This window comes from Magallana gigas, chromosome 8 (genome assembly GCF_963853765.1).
Source record: "Magallana gigas chromosome 8, xbMagGiga1.1, whole genome shotgun sequence".
Lineage (NCBI taxonomy): Eukaryota > Metazoa > Mollusca > Bivalvia > Ostreida > Ostreidae > Magallana > Magallana gigas.
In genome coordinates, this window is record NC_088860.1 from 6,646,100 (window position 1) to 6,668,459 (window position 22,360).

The 22,360-nt window shown below is 33.2% G+C and overlaps 3 protein-coding genes across 7 annotated transcripts in view; 2 read left to right on the forward strand and 1 right to left on the reverse strand.

Annotated features, from left to right (window-relative positions):
• Nucleotides 1-231: 231 nt before the first annotated feature.
• On the reverse strand, nt 232-5,317 carry LOC105333469 (large ribosomal subunit protein eL33). Its single transcript, XM_020069400.3, has 5 exons — nt 5,262-5,317; nt 4,163-4,221; nt 3,868-4,020; nt 1,141-1,288; nt 232-291 (listed from the first exon to the last, which is right to left on the reverse strand). The coding sequence occupies exons 2-5, from the start codon at nt 4,207-4,209 to the stop codon at nt 268-270; spliced, it is 372 nt and encodes a 123-aa protein (XP_019924959.1). The 5' UTR covers nt 4,210-4,221; nt 5,262-5,317; the 3' UTR covers nt 232-267.
• A 101-nt stretch (nt 5,318-5,418) lies between these two features.
• LOC105333470 (dynein regulatory complex protein 9) lies at nt 5,419-12,744 on the forward strand. 2 transcript variants are annotated; one of them, XM_011436464.4, is made up of 10 exons: nt 5,444-5,558; nt 7,332-7,367; nt 8,820-8,947; nt 9,415-9,659; nt 10,055-10,183; nt 10,534-10,777; nt 11,121-11,195; nt 11,573-11,704; nt 11,857-11,958; nt 12,357-12,744. In XM_011436464.4, the coding sequence occupies exons 2-10, from the start codon at nt 7,349-7,351 to the stop codon at nt 12,465-12,467; spliced, it is 1,185 nt and encodes a 394-aa protein (XP_011434766.1). In that variant the 5' UTR covers nt 5,444-5,558; nt 7,332-7,348; the 3' UTR covers nt 12,468-12,744. The 2 variants fall into 2 exon arrangements, with proteins under 2 accessions (XP_011434767.1, XP_011434766.1); XM_011436465.4 differs by lacking the exon at nt 7,332-7,367 and having other exon boundaries at nt 5,419-5,558.
• A 3,277-nt stretch (nt 12,745-16,021) lies between these two features.
• Nucleotides 16,022-22,360, forward strand: part of LOC105333471 (protein timeless) — a 34,196-nt gene continuing 27,857 nt past the window's right edge. For 3 of the 4 annotated variants that reach the window (XM_066068176.1, XM_011436466.4, XM_011436467.4), the window contains exons 1-2: nt 16,022-16,334; nt 21,231-21,317. The gene's annotated coding sequence lies outside the window, so the exon portion shown is untranslated. The remainder of the gene's footprint in view (nt 16,335-21,230; nt 21,318-22,360) is intronic. The other variant, XM_066068175.1, reaches the window with a different exon arrangement.

Here is a 22,360-nt window from a genome sequence, read left to right on the forward strand (position 1 = left end):
TGAAACAGTAACCGACACATCCACGAAATTACATCTCCTTAAATGAACATAAAAAATTCACAATCCATGAAAATTGGCCCCCACAAATTTAAATGATTCCATAGTATCCTTGTAAATGTTCCTTGATCCACCTTATTTACAACCATCAGGTAAAGTACTAGTACTTTAAATTAAGATCTGGTTTTCCAGAGAAAGGTTTTCAAGTTTTTGAAAATAATGACAAAGCATTCATTCTTTTTTTTAAACTTTATTTTGTACTGCTAACACTTATATCTGTGATGGATACAGCATCTACAATGACAAATATACCAAGATGAAGCAAAAGAATGGGTTTTTTTTTTTCAATTTAAACAGACTGAAAATATCATGATTGATATATACACAGGTCTATCTATTTCTAATATTGAGAATTAAGGATACGCAAGTATAACAATATTGTGTGACAAAGATATCTATTTATGCCAGTTGATAAATTGTATGCATGTGATACAATGTACAGCAGTCTCACAAGTAAAGCATAGGTACAGTAAAATCATTAATAAAATCTTATAATAGTTATTAGTACATATTTCAGACAAATGCCTCAGTAGCCTCATAAAATGCAAAGTCAGACCGATACACAGAACAAAAACTGCTCTGCGAAGGGACATAACTCTCTATCAGACTCGTCATCTGGTGTCATCATCAATATAACGCAGTGTCAGGTAGAACTGATCTGAAAGGTCCTCATTCTACCTTAAACTTTTTATTGAGAGTATGTCACAATACAGGGAGACAGGACTGTTTAATGAACCTATGTGGATAGAGCTTGAGACCAAGGACACATTCAGATAAGTTCAATAGAAGAGGGACTTTTATTTTCTCTAGTATGCAAATAATCTGTACATTTTGAGGTTTTTAATTTAAGGCTTCTATCTTTTTTTGGCTATTTCTAAATCCTACACACATAAAAATATGTATGTGTAAGGAATGAAGCAGTTTGTACAGATTTGAAAACCTTTTTTTATTTAACATGTGAAAGACTCATGAAAGAATTAAACAGAAAAAGAATTAAGTTGTCAACTTGAATATTATCAGGGCCATAAAAAACCATGAAATATAAGTATTTTATCCAGACTATAAATCTAAATCAAAACTTACAACTCTGATTCTTTTTCCCATTGCTGTTGAGGGGAGATTTTTCCTGAATTTGGCCCGAACAGCACCACTGTTTCCATGTGATCGGGTTATCTTGCCCCAGATAACTCTAATGCGACTAGCTTTGTCATGTCCAGGGCATGCTGTCTTCCTGTAATCAAAACAAAATAAAACTGAAGCTGTTTTCAAATTTCTATAACAATAAATGAAAAGTTTTGGAATGATGCACACTTACTTGGTATTAATTAAATGAAGTAAACATTAGAATCATTGTGTGTATTATAACCGTCATACCTAAAATTAATCTGGTTAAATATAGATTTGATAATAAAAGACTTGTGCTCTGTCAAGAATCATTCAATGTCGATAGACACCTAGACTTTTAGAATACTACTCCATACTGGCATAGACTCAACAAAAAATTTCATGAATAAGATATTTTGCAACTTAGACGCCCTACTCATCAGCATTATGAGTATATACACCTCCCTATATAACTGTCATACACTACTTAACATGGATATCACAATAAAACCGATGAACCTTGTTCTTTTGAAAACCAACAGGAGTAATTTACTTGCATAACCAATACTTGAATAAAGATTGAAGACCTTTTATAAAATTGTGCCCAAGATGTTGGCTGATCAACATCTGATCTTCTGCAAACACCTGCGTACTAAAAAGTATTTCAGACAAATGCCTCAATTAGCCTCATATTGACACAGAATTCTACTCAGTAGACTCAACAAAAACTGTTCAGTCCACAAGTGAATCTGTAGGTCAGACTCGTCATCAGTGTCATCATCAATACCGTTACACAACATCAGTAAAACTTCATTTAACCATTGTATCTCATAGTTCAGAGAATTTTCTTCCTGTTCGAAATATGAAAGCACAGATAAAACTTATCTCCACTATAAAAAGAAAAGACCAAAACTTGCATTCAACAGATGCATATCAGGGCCATAACTAATCACTTAACTAACCATTGCTAATATTTTCATTTGAAGATATCAATGGTCTTTTTACAAAGTGTGTTTATGGCAAGGAAAAATTCAAGACCAGGGAATGTAATGCAAACTTTCTTTCCCCACATATCAAGATTCAACAACACCACAATTTCAAATAAGCAAACTTATCCCAAGTTTAACGGCACTGACTGATTGGTTAAGGTAGTCACTATGGCAAAGAGATGACCAAAATCAATGATCAAAGAGTTAAGATTGTATTTCAGACAAATGCCTCAATTAGCCTCACATGGACACAGAATTCTACTCAATAGACTCAACAAAAACTGTTCAGTCCATGAGGGAATCTGTAAGTCAGACTCGTCATCAAGTGTCATCATCAATACAACATCTCAACATTAGTAAAGATTTTCTGTTAAAAAAACTCAATAAATTATATTCTGACTCTGAAACATTGCTTAAAGGGTCATAGACATCATGGACAACTATGAGGGGAAAAAACTGGGTCAAAACGTTCATCATAATCTCTCGGAGACAATTCTTTGATAAGTTGGCCTAATACCATTAACAATCAACATCTCTGGCTTAGAACAAACACTAGTTGAGTGCTAACTAAGTAGGAAACTATGAAGACCCTAGAGACTACGAAGGTGGATAGGGCACATATATGCATGCTACATAGCAACATTACTCAGCAAGTCATATTTTGAAATCCTGTTGTGAACCTAAGAGGATTAGGCCAAGAAACACCTGGAGGAGAGAGCTGGAGGCTGACACCAAAAGTATAGGGATGTCATGGCACCAGCTGGAACAAATAAAACAGAAAAGAGAAGCCTGGAGAATTTTGTAAGTGACTTATGTCCGATACTGAGTTGTAAAACATAGGTAACTTCCCAAAGTAAGGGGCACAGAATAGTTGGGTTTTTTATGAAACAATATCACATAGTATGATAGGAAGTAGTAAGACTGTATTTCAGACAAATGCCTCGATTAGCCTCATATTGACACAGAATTCTACTCAATAGACTCAACAAAAACTGTTCAGTCCACAAGTGAATCTGTAAGTCAGACTCGTCATCAGTGTCATCATCAATACCAAATTAGTAAACTTTCATCTCAACAAGAATAGAATTCCTGGGTCCCCCGCTGGTCAAGCAGTATACTAGTATCGACCAAGGCTGATTTAGGAACTTGATCAAGGTATTAGTGGTATAAACATTTAGTATAAATTTAATGAAAATCCGTCAAAATTTGTAGGCATGAGAGCGCTTACAAGGTCAATTTTTGGATAAAATGGAGTCATTATTGTGGTCAAAGTCCCATAACTCCAACAAAAAGTATCGACCAATGCTGATTTTCGAACTTGATCAAAGTATTGGTGGTATAAACATTTGGTATAAATTTAATGAAAATCCGTCAAAATTTGTAGGCATGAGAGCGCTTACAAGGTCAATTTTTGGATAAAAGGGAGTCATTATTGTGGTCAAAGTCCCATAACTCCAACAAAAAGTATCGACCAATGCTGATTTTCGAACTTGACCAAGGTAATAGTGGTATAAACATTTGGTATAAATTTAATGAAAATCCGTCAAAATTTGTAGGCATGAGAGCGCTTACAAAAAAAGTGTGACGGACGGAAACACGGACGCACAGACACACGGACGGACGCCCGGCCTTTCTATGTCCCCGCTCCGCGTTGCGGAGGGGGACAAAAACACAAAAATTTACAAGTTACACAAGATCACAGTATTGACAATGGTACCTCTTAGCTTTGTATACATATGCACATCTTTTGCCATAGTAGAATGGAGTTTCTGATTTTGAGCCAACACCATCAATCTTTAACAGTGCAGTATTTTCATGCTGGTTTCTAAGTCCTCTCTTGTATCCAGTGAAAACAGCTTTACAATACAACCTGCAAAAAAAAAAAAAAATTGATTTACCTTCCAATACAATGTATTGAAAAGTTTCATCACTTTTATAGACAACTAGTGTTAGGTGCATTGGAAGTTCAGGATATTTGGAGTAAATCAATGATAAAAAATATTGTACTTCACCTTCCCAGCTTCTTCGGTGGATTAGCTGTACTTGTTGCCTCCGCCATTGTCCTTGTTACCTAAAAGATAGAAAACATTATTAGCATGGTTGTTTCACAACTAATCTAATTAATTTACATGTTTGATGTACTCAGACCCAAAGTTTTCAAGTATGTGGGTACCTTTCCCTTTCGAATTCAAATTCAAAATGCTGAATTAAATTACTGGATAGGGCCAATTTTGATTGATCAGACAGAGTATATCTAACAACTCGATTTTTAATTTAGGCCCGAGAAGTGCAAATTTTATAACATGACTCATCCAAGACCAATATGAAATATTGCCCACTACCTCATACAATAGTAATCCGAGATTCCTCTGACTCTAACTCCCACTTTCCACGCACACATATATATATCTATAAGGGGTGTTTGAGTCAGAGGCATCTCGGAAGTGCGATGATACTCCAACGAGTCCTGCACTTTATCGGAAGAAGAAGAAGGATCAATTGAATGGGTACTTGGCATGAATTGTCCTTGAATACCACTCATTTCAGTGTATTTCAATTGTGGCGTTCTCTTGCAATGATGAGAACTATAGTACTTGGTGAGAACAAATACTAAATTTTAAGCCAGGATCATTTGTTGCATCTTCAAATATTCTGAGTTTAAGATGTTTGTCTATTTATGTTTCAGATTAAGAAGAAACACGCCCCGTGACATTCTTCTCTAAATGTTCAGTCGTCTAGCAAGTACAAGACTGTCAATGTTGTCACTTAAAAATATAACGTTTAAACAGCTGAGAAAAAGTTGAAAAATTTTATTGAAAATTTCACATGTCCTGTTTATCTCCTCTATGTCAACAATTTTTCACAACATTGATAAAAAATTCAAAATTGCAAAGGTTTTAAGTCTTTCAACATGGTATATACTACACATTTAAAACTAGTGTTGCCGACAATCTTCCAAAAATCTATCAAAAGGATGTCCATCGGGTGATTTGATCATAAAGGGGGGGTTTGATCTAGAAGACATATTCTGTGTGTGCATTGTAATTGATTTAAACTATGCTTTAATGCTCTAATATGCGCAAAAATGTGAGAAGAATAATCATGTATTACCAAAACAACAACGGAAAGTAGAAAAAGGAAGCGGATCTAGAATTCAGTTCCGGTTACCATTTTCCACCTAAATGTTCAAAATATGCGGTTTGATAATTTTGATTATGATTATGCCGTGATATATTTTAAATTTTTAAAAATTCAATGAGATTACTTTTACAAAATATCCGAATTTACAAACCTATAAACCGGAAGTACATCAAAGAATAAGGTCCATAGAAACACTAACAACATGGACGTTAGCTGTAAGAGCGATTCCCGTTAAATAATTTGTCAATTCAGATATCCAACCTAAAGGTAAAGTGCAAGAATGATAAATTGGCATGTTTTAAGATTATTTGTAAATATGGTCCACATAACATTGTACAATGTCAATTATAGATGAGTTGTGTACCATAATATTTATTTTCCGAAGACGTTTACAATTACAGTACTGGTATATGAGTAAAGATCGGGATGGGATGTAGGGTATGAATTGATCAAAGGAACTTTTTTTTGCAATAATGTTTACTCCATTACTTTGGATTAATCCCTTGGAAAGTTGTAAATGGTGTTTAGGGGTAATAAACGTCGACAAGCGTCAGTCATTTAACATGATGGAGTTATAACTTTGTCGAACAAAATGGCTGACGATATTAGGGCGCCCAGGGCTGGACGAAATTTTTTTAGGCCCTTGTCCCCCTGATTCAACTTTAGTTTTCACTCATTTTCTTATGAATATATATTATACATGTTACCATAAAGCCTCACTTCATTAGACGGGCTTTACAGCCTCTCGCTGCACTTGGTATAGTCTGTCCCAAATTATTGCTTCCATCACTTTTTGATGATTTTTATTAAAAATACACATACCTGTGAAAGAAGAACAGTTGAAATCGATGAAAGGGAAAATATCAAAAATATCTTCATTGACAAATTATCCCTTTTCACTCATCAAAGTTTACAGGAACAAATACAAATTTCTTACGGAGATTTATAATGGGAATTGTTTACAACTTTTCTCCATTTGGAAGTACTCGGGACACCTCGTTCAATTTTTAATGTTATCATCTGGCCTTATTAATGGCTGATGCAATGTAAAATCCCCGTAGACTTTGTATTTTGGGATGTGTATTGAAACCTAAAGTGGTAGAGGGGGCGTTTCAAAACAGATAATCTGGACATTTTTTATATTAGCTAGTGGATGAACGTAGTTTCAGCACACAGGTATTTATTATTATCGAAATATCAAGCAAAAAGTGGTGGAAGCAAAAACTCGGGACAGAGTATAGTAAAATACTTGGTCCCCAGTTTCTGTTTCCACCACTTTTAGTTTCAGTCCTATTTTGATACCTGTAATCATGAATACCTTTAAAATACAGTGTACCTATATATAACTACGCCTTGTAATGACCAATTTTCAGTAACCATATACACTTAATTTGTACGTGTTAGTATGTTGATACTATCAGCATACTCTGGAATGCAAAAACAAGTGTCTGTGGGTGTGATGTAAGAGAGCATGCTGAGAAGTTTGTAATTTACCGTAGAAGCACATATTTTCGTTGGGTCAAAATTTCATTGTTTTTGAAACAAAATAAAATTCCATTGGCATTTAATTTCGTCATATTGTAATCTCTTTGTATTCTTTAATACTTCGGTTAAAAATTTGTCATGGATTTAATTTCATCGATTTATACCACCAACGAAAATAAGGAAATTAAATGCTCAACGAATATTTCTGCTTCTCAGGTACATTAATTTTAACAGAGTTTAATATAACTATCAAAATATCAGGTCAGAATTTAGAATAAATATTTCTGAAACTGTAATTTTTATATTTATCAAAAGTAGAGTTAGAGTTTTCTTATGTTTGACCACTGAACAAACACTGTTTATCATCACACCATATCATCCACAATGACACTGCCTATAAATATATAAGCTAAAACCCATGGAATGATCAAGATTCACATATCTGACTCTCTGCTTCTTCAATAGAGAAAAAAAAATTATTAAGGAAAAAAATTGAGAAGTTCTTTGTAATTGAGTTTTTTCTTACTTTAAATGAACTATACCTGCTCTTAATAGGGACTTAGACCAGAACCATGGGCAAAGGACAACAAGGTATGCTGTTAGTCTTGTATGAGTATTTGTGTGGGAATGGTGTGAATTAGCAGCATGCTTGGGGTCAACAACCTAACCTCCATCATTCAAAACCCTGGTCCGTCTGTACCAGGTGTTTTTCTGCTATAGATTAGAGAGGTTTAGCAAACCAACGTGTACGCGTACGTGTACATGTAGAAAGGAAAATATGTGCGTTATGTCATCAGTTTTTGTAATGATTAATTTCTACACGTATGTACCAGAATGAACATACGTGTAAATTGCAAAGTACCCATAAGGTCGAACTTTTAGCTTCTGTTTCCCTGTTGGCTATTTATTTTAACAAATAATATGTTTATTTTTCTTAAGCCTGAATATTAAATGCGAATACTGATATCAACAAATATAAATTTTCATTGAAATTTAATATGTACCGGTAATTGGAGTTTTAATACACGTATCTCTTCCTTCAAAATATGCAATGGCTCTGTTATTTTATTCATCTGTGATAAATAAAAATATACTTATGTAAACAATAAAGTATAATAAAATTAACACATGCAGAATTCTCAATTTTTGACTGTAACTAAAATTCTCAGCTTAGTAGGAGAGGATATCTACAATTACATTAAAACATTTACACATACAGGTACCCCTTTACAACTGCAAAACAAGAAAAGTAATGTGAGCCGGTACGCGTAGATCTAACTTGTAACCTACATGTACAAGTACGTGTACTCGTTGGTCTGCATGCTAAACCTCGATCTCTATTAAATTATTTGATAGTATAAACACAGATTTATAAAATACATGCATATGCTTTTCTCCCATTTTTTTTAGTTTAATATTCCAACCTACCTGGGTTAGTATTCTAAATGGCAAGACTATATAAAATGAAGAAAGGGGAACATGTAATTTTTAAAAGAAAAGAAGTATTGTCTTTTTACTAGAACTGTAGAGTCATAGAAGGGACCTAGATGTTTGGTTTTTGAGTAGCTTATTAAAAATATCATATTCCCTTGCTTATTTTAATTTCTGAAAATGATCTTATCATTTTTTTTTTTCAGAAGTTAAATATAAAGTAAAATGTTTGTGATAAATATAATTAAATATATATAACAGTACTGGCACTTGTCAGAATGTGTACCAGTGGAATAAGAAGTTACTGTAGATCCCTAATTAAAAGCAAGAAATTGATATTTGTGTAAAAAATTAGGAGAATTGTTAATTCTTGCTTTTGTTTATATATATATATATTTTTTGTATACTTTATGGAATTATCATTTCATCAGATCAGCACTCCCAATTTCATGTTCTAATGAATTGATACAGTGCAATTGCAGAATTAACTACTCGCATGATAAAAGGAATTTACAGTACATGTACTATTGATTTATAAGAAAATTATTGCTCAAATTAAATGCATATATTCAAGCATATCTTTGAACCAACAGGTTGTTTTGATCGTTTCAGCGGCAGGGATGTTGAGTGGAACGGATGCTATCCACATTGCCACGGTCCTTGAGGACTGTGTGGATCAGCTGGCGGTCCTCGGGCGGATCATGCCTGCTTCATTCGAGGCGCGATCAGATGCGGTAGAGGTTAGTACGCATTCACTTACAACTAATCCTTGATCTTGGAAATAACTCATGTACTTTACTCAGCATCACTGCAAACTATATATTTGTCATTCCACAAGCTGAGTCATCATTAAAATAGAATATAATTGAAAAAAAATTGATTACAATAATACATGTATTAAGTTTATCTGCTGATGCAGATATTTGTGTTTATTCCAAAATATATCCATTTACTTCTATGGATAATGATTTCATTTTACTGTGTATTCTAAACTTGCTTTAAGATGTAAAATCACAAATATTGGCAAAAAATGACATACCCCAAAACAATTTATGCAGTTTCATGGCACTTATACAAGTGTAATCTTTCATAGCTGTAATAATTAGAGTATATACTGTAGGTACATGTATTTGTACATGTATTATGTTGAGTATACACTAAGTGATACATCTTATTGATGACAAGGACATTTTTATCTTTTCATTAGATGGTCAGTAATGAGCTGAATCAGCTAGTATCAGGACAGAAAGAGCTGGAGCTGCGATATCAGACAATTCTTGCCAAGAAACTGGATCTGATGAGTAGTACCAAAAACCAGGACCGTCTCACCGAGGTGGAGAAGGAGGTCATTGAGGCTGGGGCTGACCTCAAGAACAGCACTCACGTGTTTGGACGAAGCCTACGTCAGAATCCATTAACTGGAGACAACATGGTCAAAGTTCAGGAAGACAGGTATTCTATGTGTTGTCAAAAAGAGGACCCCTGGCAGGTCATTCAGCCCAGACCATTAAAAGGGGAATTTTGAAGTTTATGTACCAACTTTCTTATTTGATTATAGTGATAGATTCAGTCCTTTCTTTATAGCATGAAAGTGATCAGTTTGTTGATTGATATGTACTCTACACTTTATGTATTGTTTTCTCAAGATCCCTGGAAAAATCTTCAATCAGCATTTCATATTTTCATATACTTATATAACATTTCTTGAAAACGATTGATATCACATTTGATGAACAAGTGTAGAAAAAAATTTTTGGTAGATTTTTTAATTTTAATGGTTTAAAATCCATTGCAGTATAATTAGCTATCAATACATTAATGTAATATGAGTTGTGTTTCTGTAACAGGATGTTTGTTGAGAGATGTATGTCGGACACTCTGTCCGAATGTATACAGAACTGTAGCTTCCAGGCCCTGGCCGAGACGGTCCGCACACAGAAAGAAAGGAAGGCGCGGCTACAGGAGACCATCCTTAAGTAAGCACTGGCCCTCCCACAACCACTAAACTTTTGTTCTTTTTCCTCCTGAGGAAACATTTTAGTTGATTTATTAATATGCGTCGTTTTATTTGAAAAAGTGGGGGTTAATATAGCGTTGCACAACTTGTTATTTACACCTGTCATCCTTTTGTATGCTTCCAGACATGTTAGAGCCATTTTAACTTTATAGATGTCTGTGTTGATGTCTTAATTAAAATTAAGATTGTGTTAGCCATTTCTGCAAAGTTTTGGCTGTAGCATGTGTAAATGTAAAACACACCAAGATTATAAATACATTTAGTGGTAAAATAAACTAAAACTTATCAAATTAATACTGCTTTGTACAGAGAAGAAAATGGCAGAAAGCATGTGAAGATGCTACATAAGAAGCTGATAGACATTCAGAAGGAGAAGGAGATAGAGCTTCAACAGAGGAACAACATGATCGCTCACTTCAAGGACCAGCTGCAGGAGATGAAGGCCAAGACGGACATGGAGGGCAAGTACCTGAAGAAGAGCGCCGAGGTTACGGTTGCACAGACCCAGAAAAAGTGCACTCTCTCCGAGAAGGCCATGCAAGATGAAATTGAGGTCAGTATGATGGTCAAACAGACAAAATAATTGTCTTCTTCAAAAATCTTTAAATAATGAAGGTACTACATGTACTGGTGGATTTTTTTTCAATTTCTGATGAAGCAAGACCTCTTGGCAATTCAAATACTTCATATAGGTTTTAATCAACATATATGATGTAAAAAAAAGAAAGATCTTTAAAATAAAGGATCTGATTTTCTGTTGGTGTGTTGATAATATTTTAGTTATTGACTAGGTGTGAGGGCAGCATTTGATTGCTGGCTGGATAATACAGAATTAGATTGGTTACATATAATTTGCATACAACGTCTCATTTTTTTAAACATCTTTCTTCTATCAGAGTTTGAAGCACCAGATTGAGGAGGAAAACAGGTGTAACCAGGAGATAGAGAACTACCTGAGGGCTCATCAAGAGGTTAGAGCGTTCATGTCAACTTACAGAAACACCCTTTACTTCTAGAGAACAATCTACGTACTACTGCAACCAGAGTGAAAAAGAAAACATGCACATTAAGTGCATGTTTTCTTTTGTGTTCGATATGCAAATGCACAAATCTTGAGGGGAATTTATGGGAGTCCAGACCCCTTCCTCTGCAAAATTAAAATTTCTATAAATTAACCTTATAAAATTACAAAAAAAATGCTCCAGACACCCCGGCAAGCCTCGCAAATATATACACCATTTCAACTCGATGGATAAAGCAAATATCAAATCACACAATATAGATATCCTCTATATATCTGTTTGTCTGTTATGACACATCTTGTACACTTCTATATGACCTTTGACAGGAGCTGGAGAAGAAGGTGGATTTCTGGATGGAGAAGTATGAGAAGGATGTAGAGGCCAAACAGCATGAACTGGATGTCCTGAAAGCCTCCAAAGCCAAGGACCTGGACAAGCTGCAGGAACTCACCAAACTTGTAAGCACCTGTCTGCTGCCCCCAAAGATTAGAAAGTTTAATACTATAGAAAAATATTCACTAGCTATTCCCCTCCCTCTCTTTCTCTGGTATTATCCATTTCTCTGTTAATGAGAAACCTATCTTTCATGGAACATATTTTTATTTTCCAGTATAAGGAGTATGAGCAAGTTGTTGTAGAAGACAGAATAGAGAAAGAGAAAGCCCGAAGAAAGGCAGACCAAGAGGCCATTGAGCTTAGAGCAGCAATCAGGGTAAGACAACTCAGTAAACAAAATCATTGATTACTGCTGTTGAGCTTGTGACTTTTGATGAGAATGGTTTTGAAGATTTCACCTTGATCATATCCAAAAAAAAAAAAATTCGAAGCTGAATTCAAAATTGTGATATGCCCCCAAATTTGCATTAAAGGACTCCAGTTGTTACTTACCCTAACGGTGTCATAAAAGTGGAGTAGCCTTTTGAATTGCATTAAAATTAATTTTGATCTTGAACTAGGCATTCACATCCTATCCATATGTCTTGAATTGCTTCTTTGCTCTCATTACAAGTTGTTTAATTTGATTGCTTACACCTCATCAGTCCTGCTGTAGAAGGAGACAGTGTTATTGCTGCATTTTTTTTAATACATCCTTTTATCTTTTTAAATTAGGTTCAGTCCTGGTGGCGTGGTGTCATGGTTAGAAAAGGATTTGGACCATACAGTAAGAAAAAGAAAGGAAAGAAGGGCAAAAAGGGAAAGAAAGGCAAAAAGAAGAAGTGAAATCCCTGACTGTGGTTTATTTTTGTTACCAATTATTACATGTACTCTTTGATTTATTGTTCCGTCCAAGATTTGAGAGAAGTCACAAGGAAATGACATTGATGAACTTTAAGAGTTTTTTCTAATCAATGCTGAAATGTTTAACTAAGGATACAAGCGTGGTTAAACATTTTTTTTTTTTTCCTTTTGCATATCAAATTTTGATGCACTGAAGAGTATTTATACATGTTTATATATGTTTATGATATTTTGAATAAAATTTTAACTCTTAAACTCAGTCTTTCTTTGGACATGTTTTTGTTTGGGGGGGCTTTCTCATTCAGTGATATCCCTGTTATGAAATTTTATGTATTTGTTAAATACAATTAAGATCAACAATATTTTCTCATGTGTCAGGATGGTTTATCCCCACTTAACCAACATTCTGAAATGTTTTAATTGGATGTATATAATATATATACATAAATATGATCAATCAGCAGTTTTTAAAAAATAGACTAGAAATATGTATTATAGTTTTGTAATATAATATAATAAGACCTTTGACATTACAATTTAACGCAAATAACACAATTTTGTTCCTCATGTTCATGTGTATTTTAATAGTTTGAGAGAATAAACAAATTGAAATTGAGAAGCATTATTATGGCCATTAATTTACAGAATTGAAAGCTTGAAAATTATGAGTTCTTAATTGTTTTATGGACTGCTAGTTGAAAGACTTAAAAAATCAAAATGCCCAATCTTCAGGTGCAGGCCAACTTTATAGAAAATGACAATGGAGGATTTTATTTTCATAACTAATGATGTATTGATCATCATAAAATGAATCTTATTAAATATGAAATATACACCATTAAAAATATAAGCACTTTACTCTAGCGTTTTTGTGTTTTGTTAATTTCATATTCTGTAGATTGGAATTAATCAAAATAATCATAGAAACCAAAGAAAATTGTAAAAAAATAAAAATTGATATATGACCCATATGATGTATAGTTAAAATTTCAAGCGTGATTCTTACACATGTCATTACAATATTTTTTCAATGCCAAGTTAAAGTTATGTCAGCTTATATAATTATCTCAATTTATGATGAAAATAGACAAACCATGACATTTGTATTCTCATTAAGGGCATGAATTATTGGGAAATATGTAACAGTTCATTTTTTTTAAATAACATTTTCATCTGAATTTATCTAATAAAAAAAAAATACTGGGACAAAAGCTCAATTCATATGTATTCTTCTGTAGGCTAACAAATACATATTATTTCTCCTACTTTCATTTGAAAACGGACTATAGCTTACCTGTAATTAAATTCTTTTGTTCTCCACCTGCACCCCATTCCCACTTAGCCAACACAAATCTACTTGTATTTTACCTGTATTTTTCAAAATGTTGGCTAAGTGGGAAGACACCGTCATGATTTTATAATTCAATTTCCAAATATCTTTCTTATTATACAGCAAAACTCAAATATAGCGAACACGGGCATAACGAATTTATGGCTATAATGTATTATTATGCATGTCTCGACAAATCTCTAATATATTAACTTAAAAGAAATTGCAGTATATAACGAACACGGTTAAAGCGAATTTACAACTATAACGAAGTAATTTCAGACCCCTGCTGGCAAAATTTTAAGGTACTTCATCATTTATATAACGAATATTTTCCATTACAAATTTCATTGAAGATACATTAAACTTTAAGATGCATAGAAAAAAAATAAAACTTATAGTCACATATTATTTTTATTGAAAAGAAGAGATTATATTGACATTTTTGTAAGTGACATTAATATTGATTATATAACTTACGGTGATTTGGGGCCAATTATTTTATACCGAATCCCCTAGAAATTTTCTTACGAATTTGCTTTAACCCTATAAAGAATAACGTCTATAAAAAGTCATTTCTATGGTCCATTTTAATTTTGCTATAATCGAGTTCTGTTGTATCAGCATTCATAGAAGCAAAATGATTCATTTCTGTGTGAATTTTTCTATATATAGGGCCAAGAGTTCATAGATTTGTCACCACAGTGATAAGCTTATAGTTTGATGCTGTAGAGATATTGCAAGGATTGTCATTCTATATCTTACTGTAAACCAACTTTTATTTGTGACGACAATGTATATTTTCACGATTTACTTTCAATAAACTGTTTGTGACCAAGCCTTTTCTATACCCATTATATTATAGCAACAATACGACAATGATTAGTTCGCGATGAGAAATATTTGCGACGATGTGGCATTCGCTAGTATCGCGAAAATTTCTCGCACGCGAATTGAAGTTGGTTAACAGTATTTGTCTTTATGTAAATATACATGTATAAACAATAAGATAACAATGTTGAAAAAATCAAAGGGGTATTAATTTGGTTGGTCAAATGATAAAATCTGAGGATTCCCAGGGTTTGATCATGTGACCTGGTCACCAACAAAGTTCATTTACAGGTTAACTTTATAGCATTGCTATTTGTTATCTTATATATATATATATATGCATTTTTATTTGGCAAAATGATTCATCTAAGACAAAGTTTTTCAAGCCAAAATTCCAAATTAAATATAGAAAAAAACCACAATAAATTACTTTCTTTGGTGATTAATGCGAGATATGAAGGTGGCGACATTGCAGAAAAAATACATAACCCGCGTTCGATCGCTATACCCCTTCTAACCCGCAAAAATCACCAAAGAAAGCATGCATTTTATTGTTTATATTTACATCTTTCTTTTAACAAATTAATAAATTGATTGTAAACAGTAAGTTAAATTATATACGTACGTACATTAATTATCAAATTAAAAACAATAAAATGCTTTATTTGGTGATTCATGCGGGATATGAAGGTGGCGACATCATGTTGCAGAAAAAATACATAATCCGCGCTAGCGAGATATGTATTTTTTCTGCAATGATCGATACCTTGTTATGAATCATTACCCGCATGAAAGCATTTACATATATAGTTGTTTAAATATTTACATCTTTCTGTTAACAAATTAATAAATTTATTGTAAAATTAAGTAGCTAAAGTTATATGTTTCTGTGAAGATGGCATGCATGTTGTTCTTCAAAATTATTTAAAAAAAAATCAATACCAATATACGAAAAATAAAATGTTAGAATCAAAACTCGCGAATTCTGCAAAAAAATTATGTCTCTGACACCATAACTCTGGGACAATATCGATCTATTGTTTTGTTTCTATTTAATTCTACTAGGGGTGGTCATACACCAGGCACGTAGGTAGCATCGTTTTTTGAGAGCGAAAAAAAAAGGGCAAGTTTGAAAATCATGATCATGAAAATCTTTTAAACCGTGGGGGAGGGGGGTGGGGTGGGGGGTGTACTGTTAATCTCCTTGTCTGATTTTCACTTCAAATTTTACATGCTCCAAAAAAAGTGATGTCGATTTTCTACATATGTAAATTTGTGAAAACTGTTTGCTGCGAGAAAAAGTTACCCCCCCCCCTCCCCCTTTGCTATGGTGAATAAAAGTAACCTTGACCTTCCACGCGCCGGTGTGTATGGGAAAATGTGATTCGCAAGCACGTGTTAGTTCTAATTCAGGTTAATTTGCATATTATCCTGACTTTTCAATGCTTGTATATTGATAGCAGCATATATTTTTCAATGTTGATTTTTCAAGTTTATTAACAAAAACAGAAACTTTTTTTACCAGTCTTTTAATGATAAAGCCTCTTTCAACGTGAATGATCGGCTCGTGTTCACTTCACCGTCATGATCAATACACGTGACACGTGACCAAACATGGACGATAGGAAAACAAACTTGTGCACCTCGAGCTCAACCGCTGCTTAAAACGATGGAAGAATCAGCTACAGGTACATTTTTTTAAAATAATGTGTTTGTTTCAATCAAATTAAGCTTTGATTTTTTTTTACAAGTACAAATTTTGCCCGTGTGGCTAGTGTTGACAGTGTGTATTGTTGACTATGTACTCTTTAGTAAATTGTTATGTAACATTGTGAGGTCAGGCTTGATTACGATGCAGACTTCTCTTTAAATATTATACCCCTTTCAGTGTTTAATGATTTATAATAGTGTCCCTTTAAACAGCTGTTCAAGGTTTGATAATATATTCTTTGCGTAGAAAAGTGCCCTTTTCACCACCCCATCCTTTTCAAATCCTATAGTATAGTCGATTTAACACGGTAACAATGTATGTTACCGACAATGGACATATTGATATCATAGGAGCAATACAATCAGCTGTTAATACTTTAGATAAAAAATTGTACTAACAATTAAGTTGTGCCTATTCTGGGATTTCGATATAATCAGGGACATTATATCCCAGAGTAATCAAACTCCGTCACCATAAGCAGAAAACCTCCGGCGTTTCTCTGTAAATTATTTTTTGTGGTTTTTATCATTTGCAATCACTAAATATAATCTGAAACAATATAATTTATAGAATTATTAACAAAAATATTTTTATTCAAATAAGTCCTCTGAATACGACGTTTATCACGCGTGCTTATAATATCTTATGAACCTAACTCCGTCACCCACATGCTCTATGATATGACAGGGAATGAAGACACCTAAACAATTTAGTTAAAACTCCATTTGTATCAAGGCCAAGTTATGATAAGTAAAAATGGTGCATACAATTTAAATTGTATTTAATTTCATCGAAATGAAATGATCTCCAGAATAAAAAATGGGTCCATGTAACAACAATCACAATGGCCTTTTCAGAATGTATGGATGCCGTTTGATTTATGTCCTTACATATTTCAAATATTTTATATCATTAATTAATATATTACTTATTACATTATTTATTTATTACATTTTTAGAAATGTAGCATATTCTAAATAGCGATATACCGGATATATCTATACCCTGTATAAGGCAAAAGTATCGGCATGAGCGATTTGACGTTATCATCAGGAGTAGTGCACAAAGGCTATTGCGAACAGAAAAAATAAATATGTGTCTCTGATATAATCGAACATAGTTTGATTTTGGCTATTCTCTATTATCACTTCTCAGTGAACATCTATTCTGTTTGCCGAAACATTGGATATTTGGGTTTAACTTTTGAGCATGACGGATAAGAATACTGGTAATTCCATCCCAAAACAAACTGTCATTTTGTCAATCTGTCTCCTATATTCTGGCTTATATATCCCCAACATTTAGTCAAACCGTTCGTTCCCTTGTAGAATTATAATGAAATAAGCTTTGTCCTAATTAAAGTGTCCTCTTTTGCTAATCTATCGCCTAATTTTGGTCAAACTATCCTGATCTAATATGTAGGATTTGTGACATATTTGGTTGAACTGTTCCCATGCTACGGTCAGTCTGTGCACTGACAAAATTATTTAGTTCTTTTTTGTTTAGGGGGGGGGGGGGGGGGGGGGGGCAGATCCCTGCTGGAGGTACCAGAAGGTCAAAGAAATGTCTTACTTCAGCTATAAGTTCTAAATAAACGAAAACTTGTTTTATTTAACAATAGATAAGTACAACTCTTGATAAATTCAAGAACAAACAAAACACCAAAACAAAATTTTCCTATTTAATTCACATACCTGTAGCTAGCAGCTGGTTATAGTATCGTATGATTAAATAATATGAACAAAAAAAGAAATCATGCGTCATACATGTGCATGGGAAATCACAGATATAAAGCAGTAATGTGCATCTTGGTTTAATACATAACAGGTATTATTGTCTTTTTTGTAATCTTTAACAGTATTGGACAACTAACTCTTTATTCCATTTATTCAATTTGAACATATTTTATTATATATATATATATGACATACATAAACAAATGGTAAGGACACAAGTCCTAACAACTTACGAGGTCTTCACCATGTATTCCATTATGCATCTTCAAATACAGGGATAAGTTGAAGATCCTGTGTTTGTGAGTGTTTTATTTAGACCGAGTATTGATTGGGGTATGCATAACTGTCTCAGCCACTATCACTTTTCATCCTTCTTTTAAAATCATCAACAAAAGATGGATTTGCTAGTAAACGTGGATATACAGCATTGGATGGATTTACCAGTACTAATGAACTGATATAATTGGAGTTGATGCAGTAGTATAAATGAATAGTATGTCCAGGAATGTAGTACTGTTAGCAGTACCGCTCGGCCACACTTGGGGGCCACATCAATTGTTTAAAAATGAGAAAATGGGGCCACCAAATTCAACCATAGAATTTTGAGTTAATTTTGTTGACGTATAGTCAGTTGAAGGATAGTTGCTGCCACAGGGGACAATAAACATGACCAATAATGGTCAGTAAATAGAGGAATAATTATGTTTCTCAGGTTTTGATTGTTTAATGTTTATTATTTAGAACAGTAACTTCCTACACTATATTATCACTTACCTGTGTATTTAAAGTTCATGTAGTTGCTGCTTAGTAATCAGGTAAATCAATTATATTTACTTCATGTACCCATCTTTTAGTGGATCATATTATATAGGGTACAAGATACAAGATATTTTAATAACCAATAATCATGATTATAGTATATACTTCCCTATTTATCAGAGATATTAGATCATATTTGGCTAGAACCGTCAAATAGGTCACATGAGGGGGTGGTTGGGTTAAAACATGTCATAATTAGGTATATCTGCATTTTTATTTTTTTTTGGCAGGATATATTTTGCAGAAAATTAAAAAAAACAAAAACCCATGAAAACCTATTTTAGTTTGAGGCAGAAAAGTAGACAAAATCTTACAATTTGATTTATACAGTGCCCATTGTGAGTCAGAAAGGACAACAATTCACTACTTAACATTCAGTGTTTCCCTTTATTTCAAATTTAAGGGTTAAAGGTCAGTTGTTACAGGGTAAGGGTTGATGTCTACATTGATCTTCTATTTAGCCTTTCACTTCACTATTCATTGTTTTGTGCTTGGCTTGGATTTCAAGACTCTTTTTAAAAATGTCAAAACAAAAGAACATATTAGTGAATACCATTAACAATTACAAATTTCTGACCTTAACATTTATATGACCTTCACACCACTATTTATTGTTTTGAGTTTTGCTAAGTTTTTAAGACATTGTTCAATATTCTTAAAAAGAAACTTTATAATAACTTTACTATTCTTTACCTTGCATTTAATTAATTCAGTTTCTTAGAAAAAGGGATGTGATTTTAACACCAAAACAAAGATTTCCGCCAATTTAAAAGTCAAATTTGTCAATTTTGGGGCCAATGCAGACCCCTGACTGATTTGACTTCCTCCCTTTTCTCTTTCTATGCCAACCTCAACCTTGAAAAAAATGTTCAAGACAATTTCAATTTTCACCAAAATTCACTTGCCAGTAAAATAAATCAATAATATTTCTTCATCTGTCATCATATTTTACTGTGAACTCTGAATTCACTATTCTTGAAGTTGCATTTAACCCCCCAAGAAACTGTTCAAGACAGTTTTGTCAAACTTCATTTAATTAAAAAGATTAATAAAATTTTTCCTTCTGTCAACATATTTTTCTGTGAACTGAAAGACTTGAGTAAAGATATCTTATGTATATTTAATACATGTAATGCAATGTACTAACAGCCCAGCTAGGTGGGGCATGAATGCCCTTGGTATGGACATATTTTTATTATTGTTTCTAACAAAACACACAGGAGGGTATGAGAAATTGAACAATTTGAAGTTGACAGTAAGAGTCAAACCGCCATAGATGTGTGTATTAAAACATCTTATATTGTAAAGTTCACAGGTACTTTAAATAAGTAGCTCTGACCTTTAGCTGCCAATACTGTCCAGTATATGTACATATTGTAAATTTTTACAAAAGGCATTGCCTTAATTTGTATTTCCTATTCAAATATTGGTTTTTTATTTTTCAATCATACGATAAACTATTTCAAATTTGTATGTGCATTTGTATCTTGACATATTTATGTATGGTGTTTAACATAATTATATAGAAGACACTATTTTGAATGTATGGAAACATACATAATTATACATATATATATACTTATATACTATTTAATTGTTCATGTCTGTCATAGTTCTTTAAATCATCCAGCTCTTTCCCTCTTGTATATGTTTATTGAATGTTTTATGTTCATTGGATGTTGTATGTCAACAGTCTTCATGTTGCCCCTTGAGGGCCCTTAATTGGTTAATAAAGAAATTGTAATTGTAATTGTAATTGTAATTGTATTAAACCAACTTTGCACATGATCCTTGACCTTGTATATGTCAAGGTTATCCAGGAATTCCGTTTGTTAAAATAAGAAGAAAAAAACTTCATTATTTTTTGTTCTTGATCTTCGATCTCTTAACACTTGCCAATTAAGATAAAGAAAATGTTAAAGTCTTTGGTTTTTTTCATTGTCTTTTCTGTACAAATTAAATGATGTGTGGATCAATTTATGTTCCCTGTAAAAAAAAAATAGATGTTCAAAGTGAGGGAAGTTTGACATTAATTGAATTTTACTATAAATAAAATGTAAAACATGGGGGGTGGGGTGGGGGTGTCTATGTGCATTAAAATAGCTATATACATGTATTAGTTTTTCAATAAAGAATTACCTTGTAACCTAAGTAACAATATTTAGTTTTCAGTTATTATTTTTTCCTGAGAATGAATGCTTATTGAAGTTTTGTTTGGAGGTGGGAATGAAGGGCATTATTAGGCATCTTGCATTGTTCATTGTTTTATTTGACTTAGAGATTTTGAGTCATTATTTACCGTACATTTTTTTTTTCAGATACCTAGAACAAAGTTCATCAACTTGGAAACAATTATGAATATGTGATTACCAGTAAGGAACCTCCATAACTTAAGAAACTACAAGGTAAAATAAAAAAGTTTTTATTGTTGCTTATTAGTCCCCTACTGGTTTCACGGGAGCTTTCCTCTGCGTCTGTCTGTCTATTCCACTTCAGTTTTCCACACTTTTTTCTTTATGCGTTTGAGGAATAATATGAAATTTGCTGAACAGCTTCCAAATGTCAAACTACAGATCAAGTTTACACTTTAACAGCGTCTGGTTGAAATATTTTCAAGAAAATTAATTTTTTTATATTCCAATTTTTTAATGTTCGAGTTCGTTATCGGGATCGGTGTGTATTGAATAAACGGGGAAAGTATGTAGTCAGTAATAATATCGTGCATTACTTGTACCATTCCTTTTATTAGCTCACCTGAGCTGAAAGCTCAAGTGAGCTATTCTGATCACTTTTTGTCCGTCGTCCGTCCGTCCGTCTGTCCGTCCGTCTGTCCGTCTGTCTCCGTCTGTAAACTTTTTACATTTTGAACTTCTTCTCTAAAACCGCTTATCCAATTTCAACCAAATTTGGCACAAAGCATCCTTATGGGAGGGCGAATATAAATTGCAGAAATAAAAGTCCGATCTGTATTCAAAGCTGAGAAAACCTTGAAACTGTAGAAAAAGGGGGGTGCATTTTAAAAAATCTTCTTCTCAAGAACTACTGATTCCAATTCAACGTAGTTTAGCATAAATTATCCTTATGGGAAGGAAGATATAAATTGCAAAAATTAAGGTCTAATTCTGTTTCAAATCTGAGTTATTACGAAAATAATAATAAAGGAAAGGCGTGTTTCAATCAGTTTAATAGCTTCGGATTCGGCATCCGGTAAAATGGGTAGACAAGACTTGGCCTGGGCAAAACAAAAGATTGACAGTTATTAATCTGCCAATCTCATTAAAATTTCAGGATATATGATGGACCAGTATATTTGTATTTGCTGTAAATATTGCTGCAAAATAATGCGTATTTGGAATTGACGATTGCCGATCTGCCCCGGCTTTTATTTTGCCACGGCCCGGGTTTGCGTACCCATTTTACCAAGTCTCGTATTCCATACATCTAAAAC

Excerpts from the sequence above, each read along its gene's own strand:
- LOC105333470 (XM_011436464.4), top strand. Across the intron at positions 8,948-9,414 it reads CGCGATCAGATGCGGTAGAG|ATGGTCAGTAATGAGCTGAA; the intron begins GTTAGTACGCAT and ends TCTTTTCATTAG. Across the intron at positions 10,778-11,120 it reads CCATGCAAGATGAAATTGAG|AGTTTGAAGCACCAGATTGA; the intron begins GTCAGTATGATG and ends TTCTTCTATCAG.
- LOC105333469 (XM_020069400.3), bottom strand. The coding sequence starts at position 4,209 with ATGGCGGAGGCAACAAGTACAGCTAATCCACCGAAGAAGCTGGGAAG. Across the intron at positions 1,289-3,867 it reads TATGTATACAAAGCTAAGAG|GAAGACAGCATGCCCTGGAC; the intron begins GTACCATTGTCA and ends TTTTGATTACAG. Across the intron at positions 292-1,140 it reads TGGGAAAAAGAATCAGAGTT|ATGCTGTATCCATCACAGAT; the intron begins GTAAGTTTTGAT and ends TTGTCATTGTAG.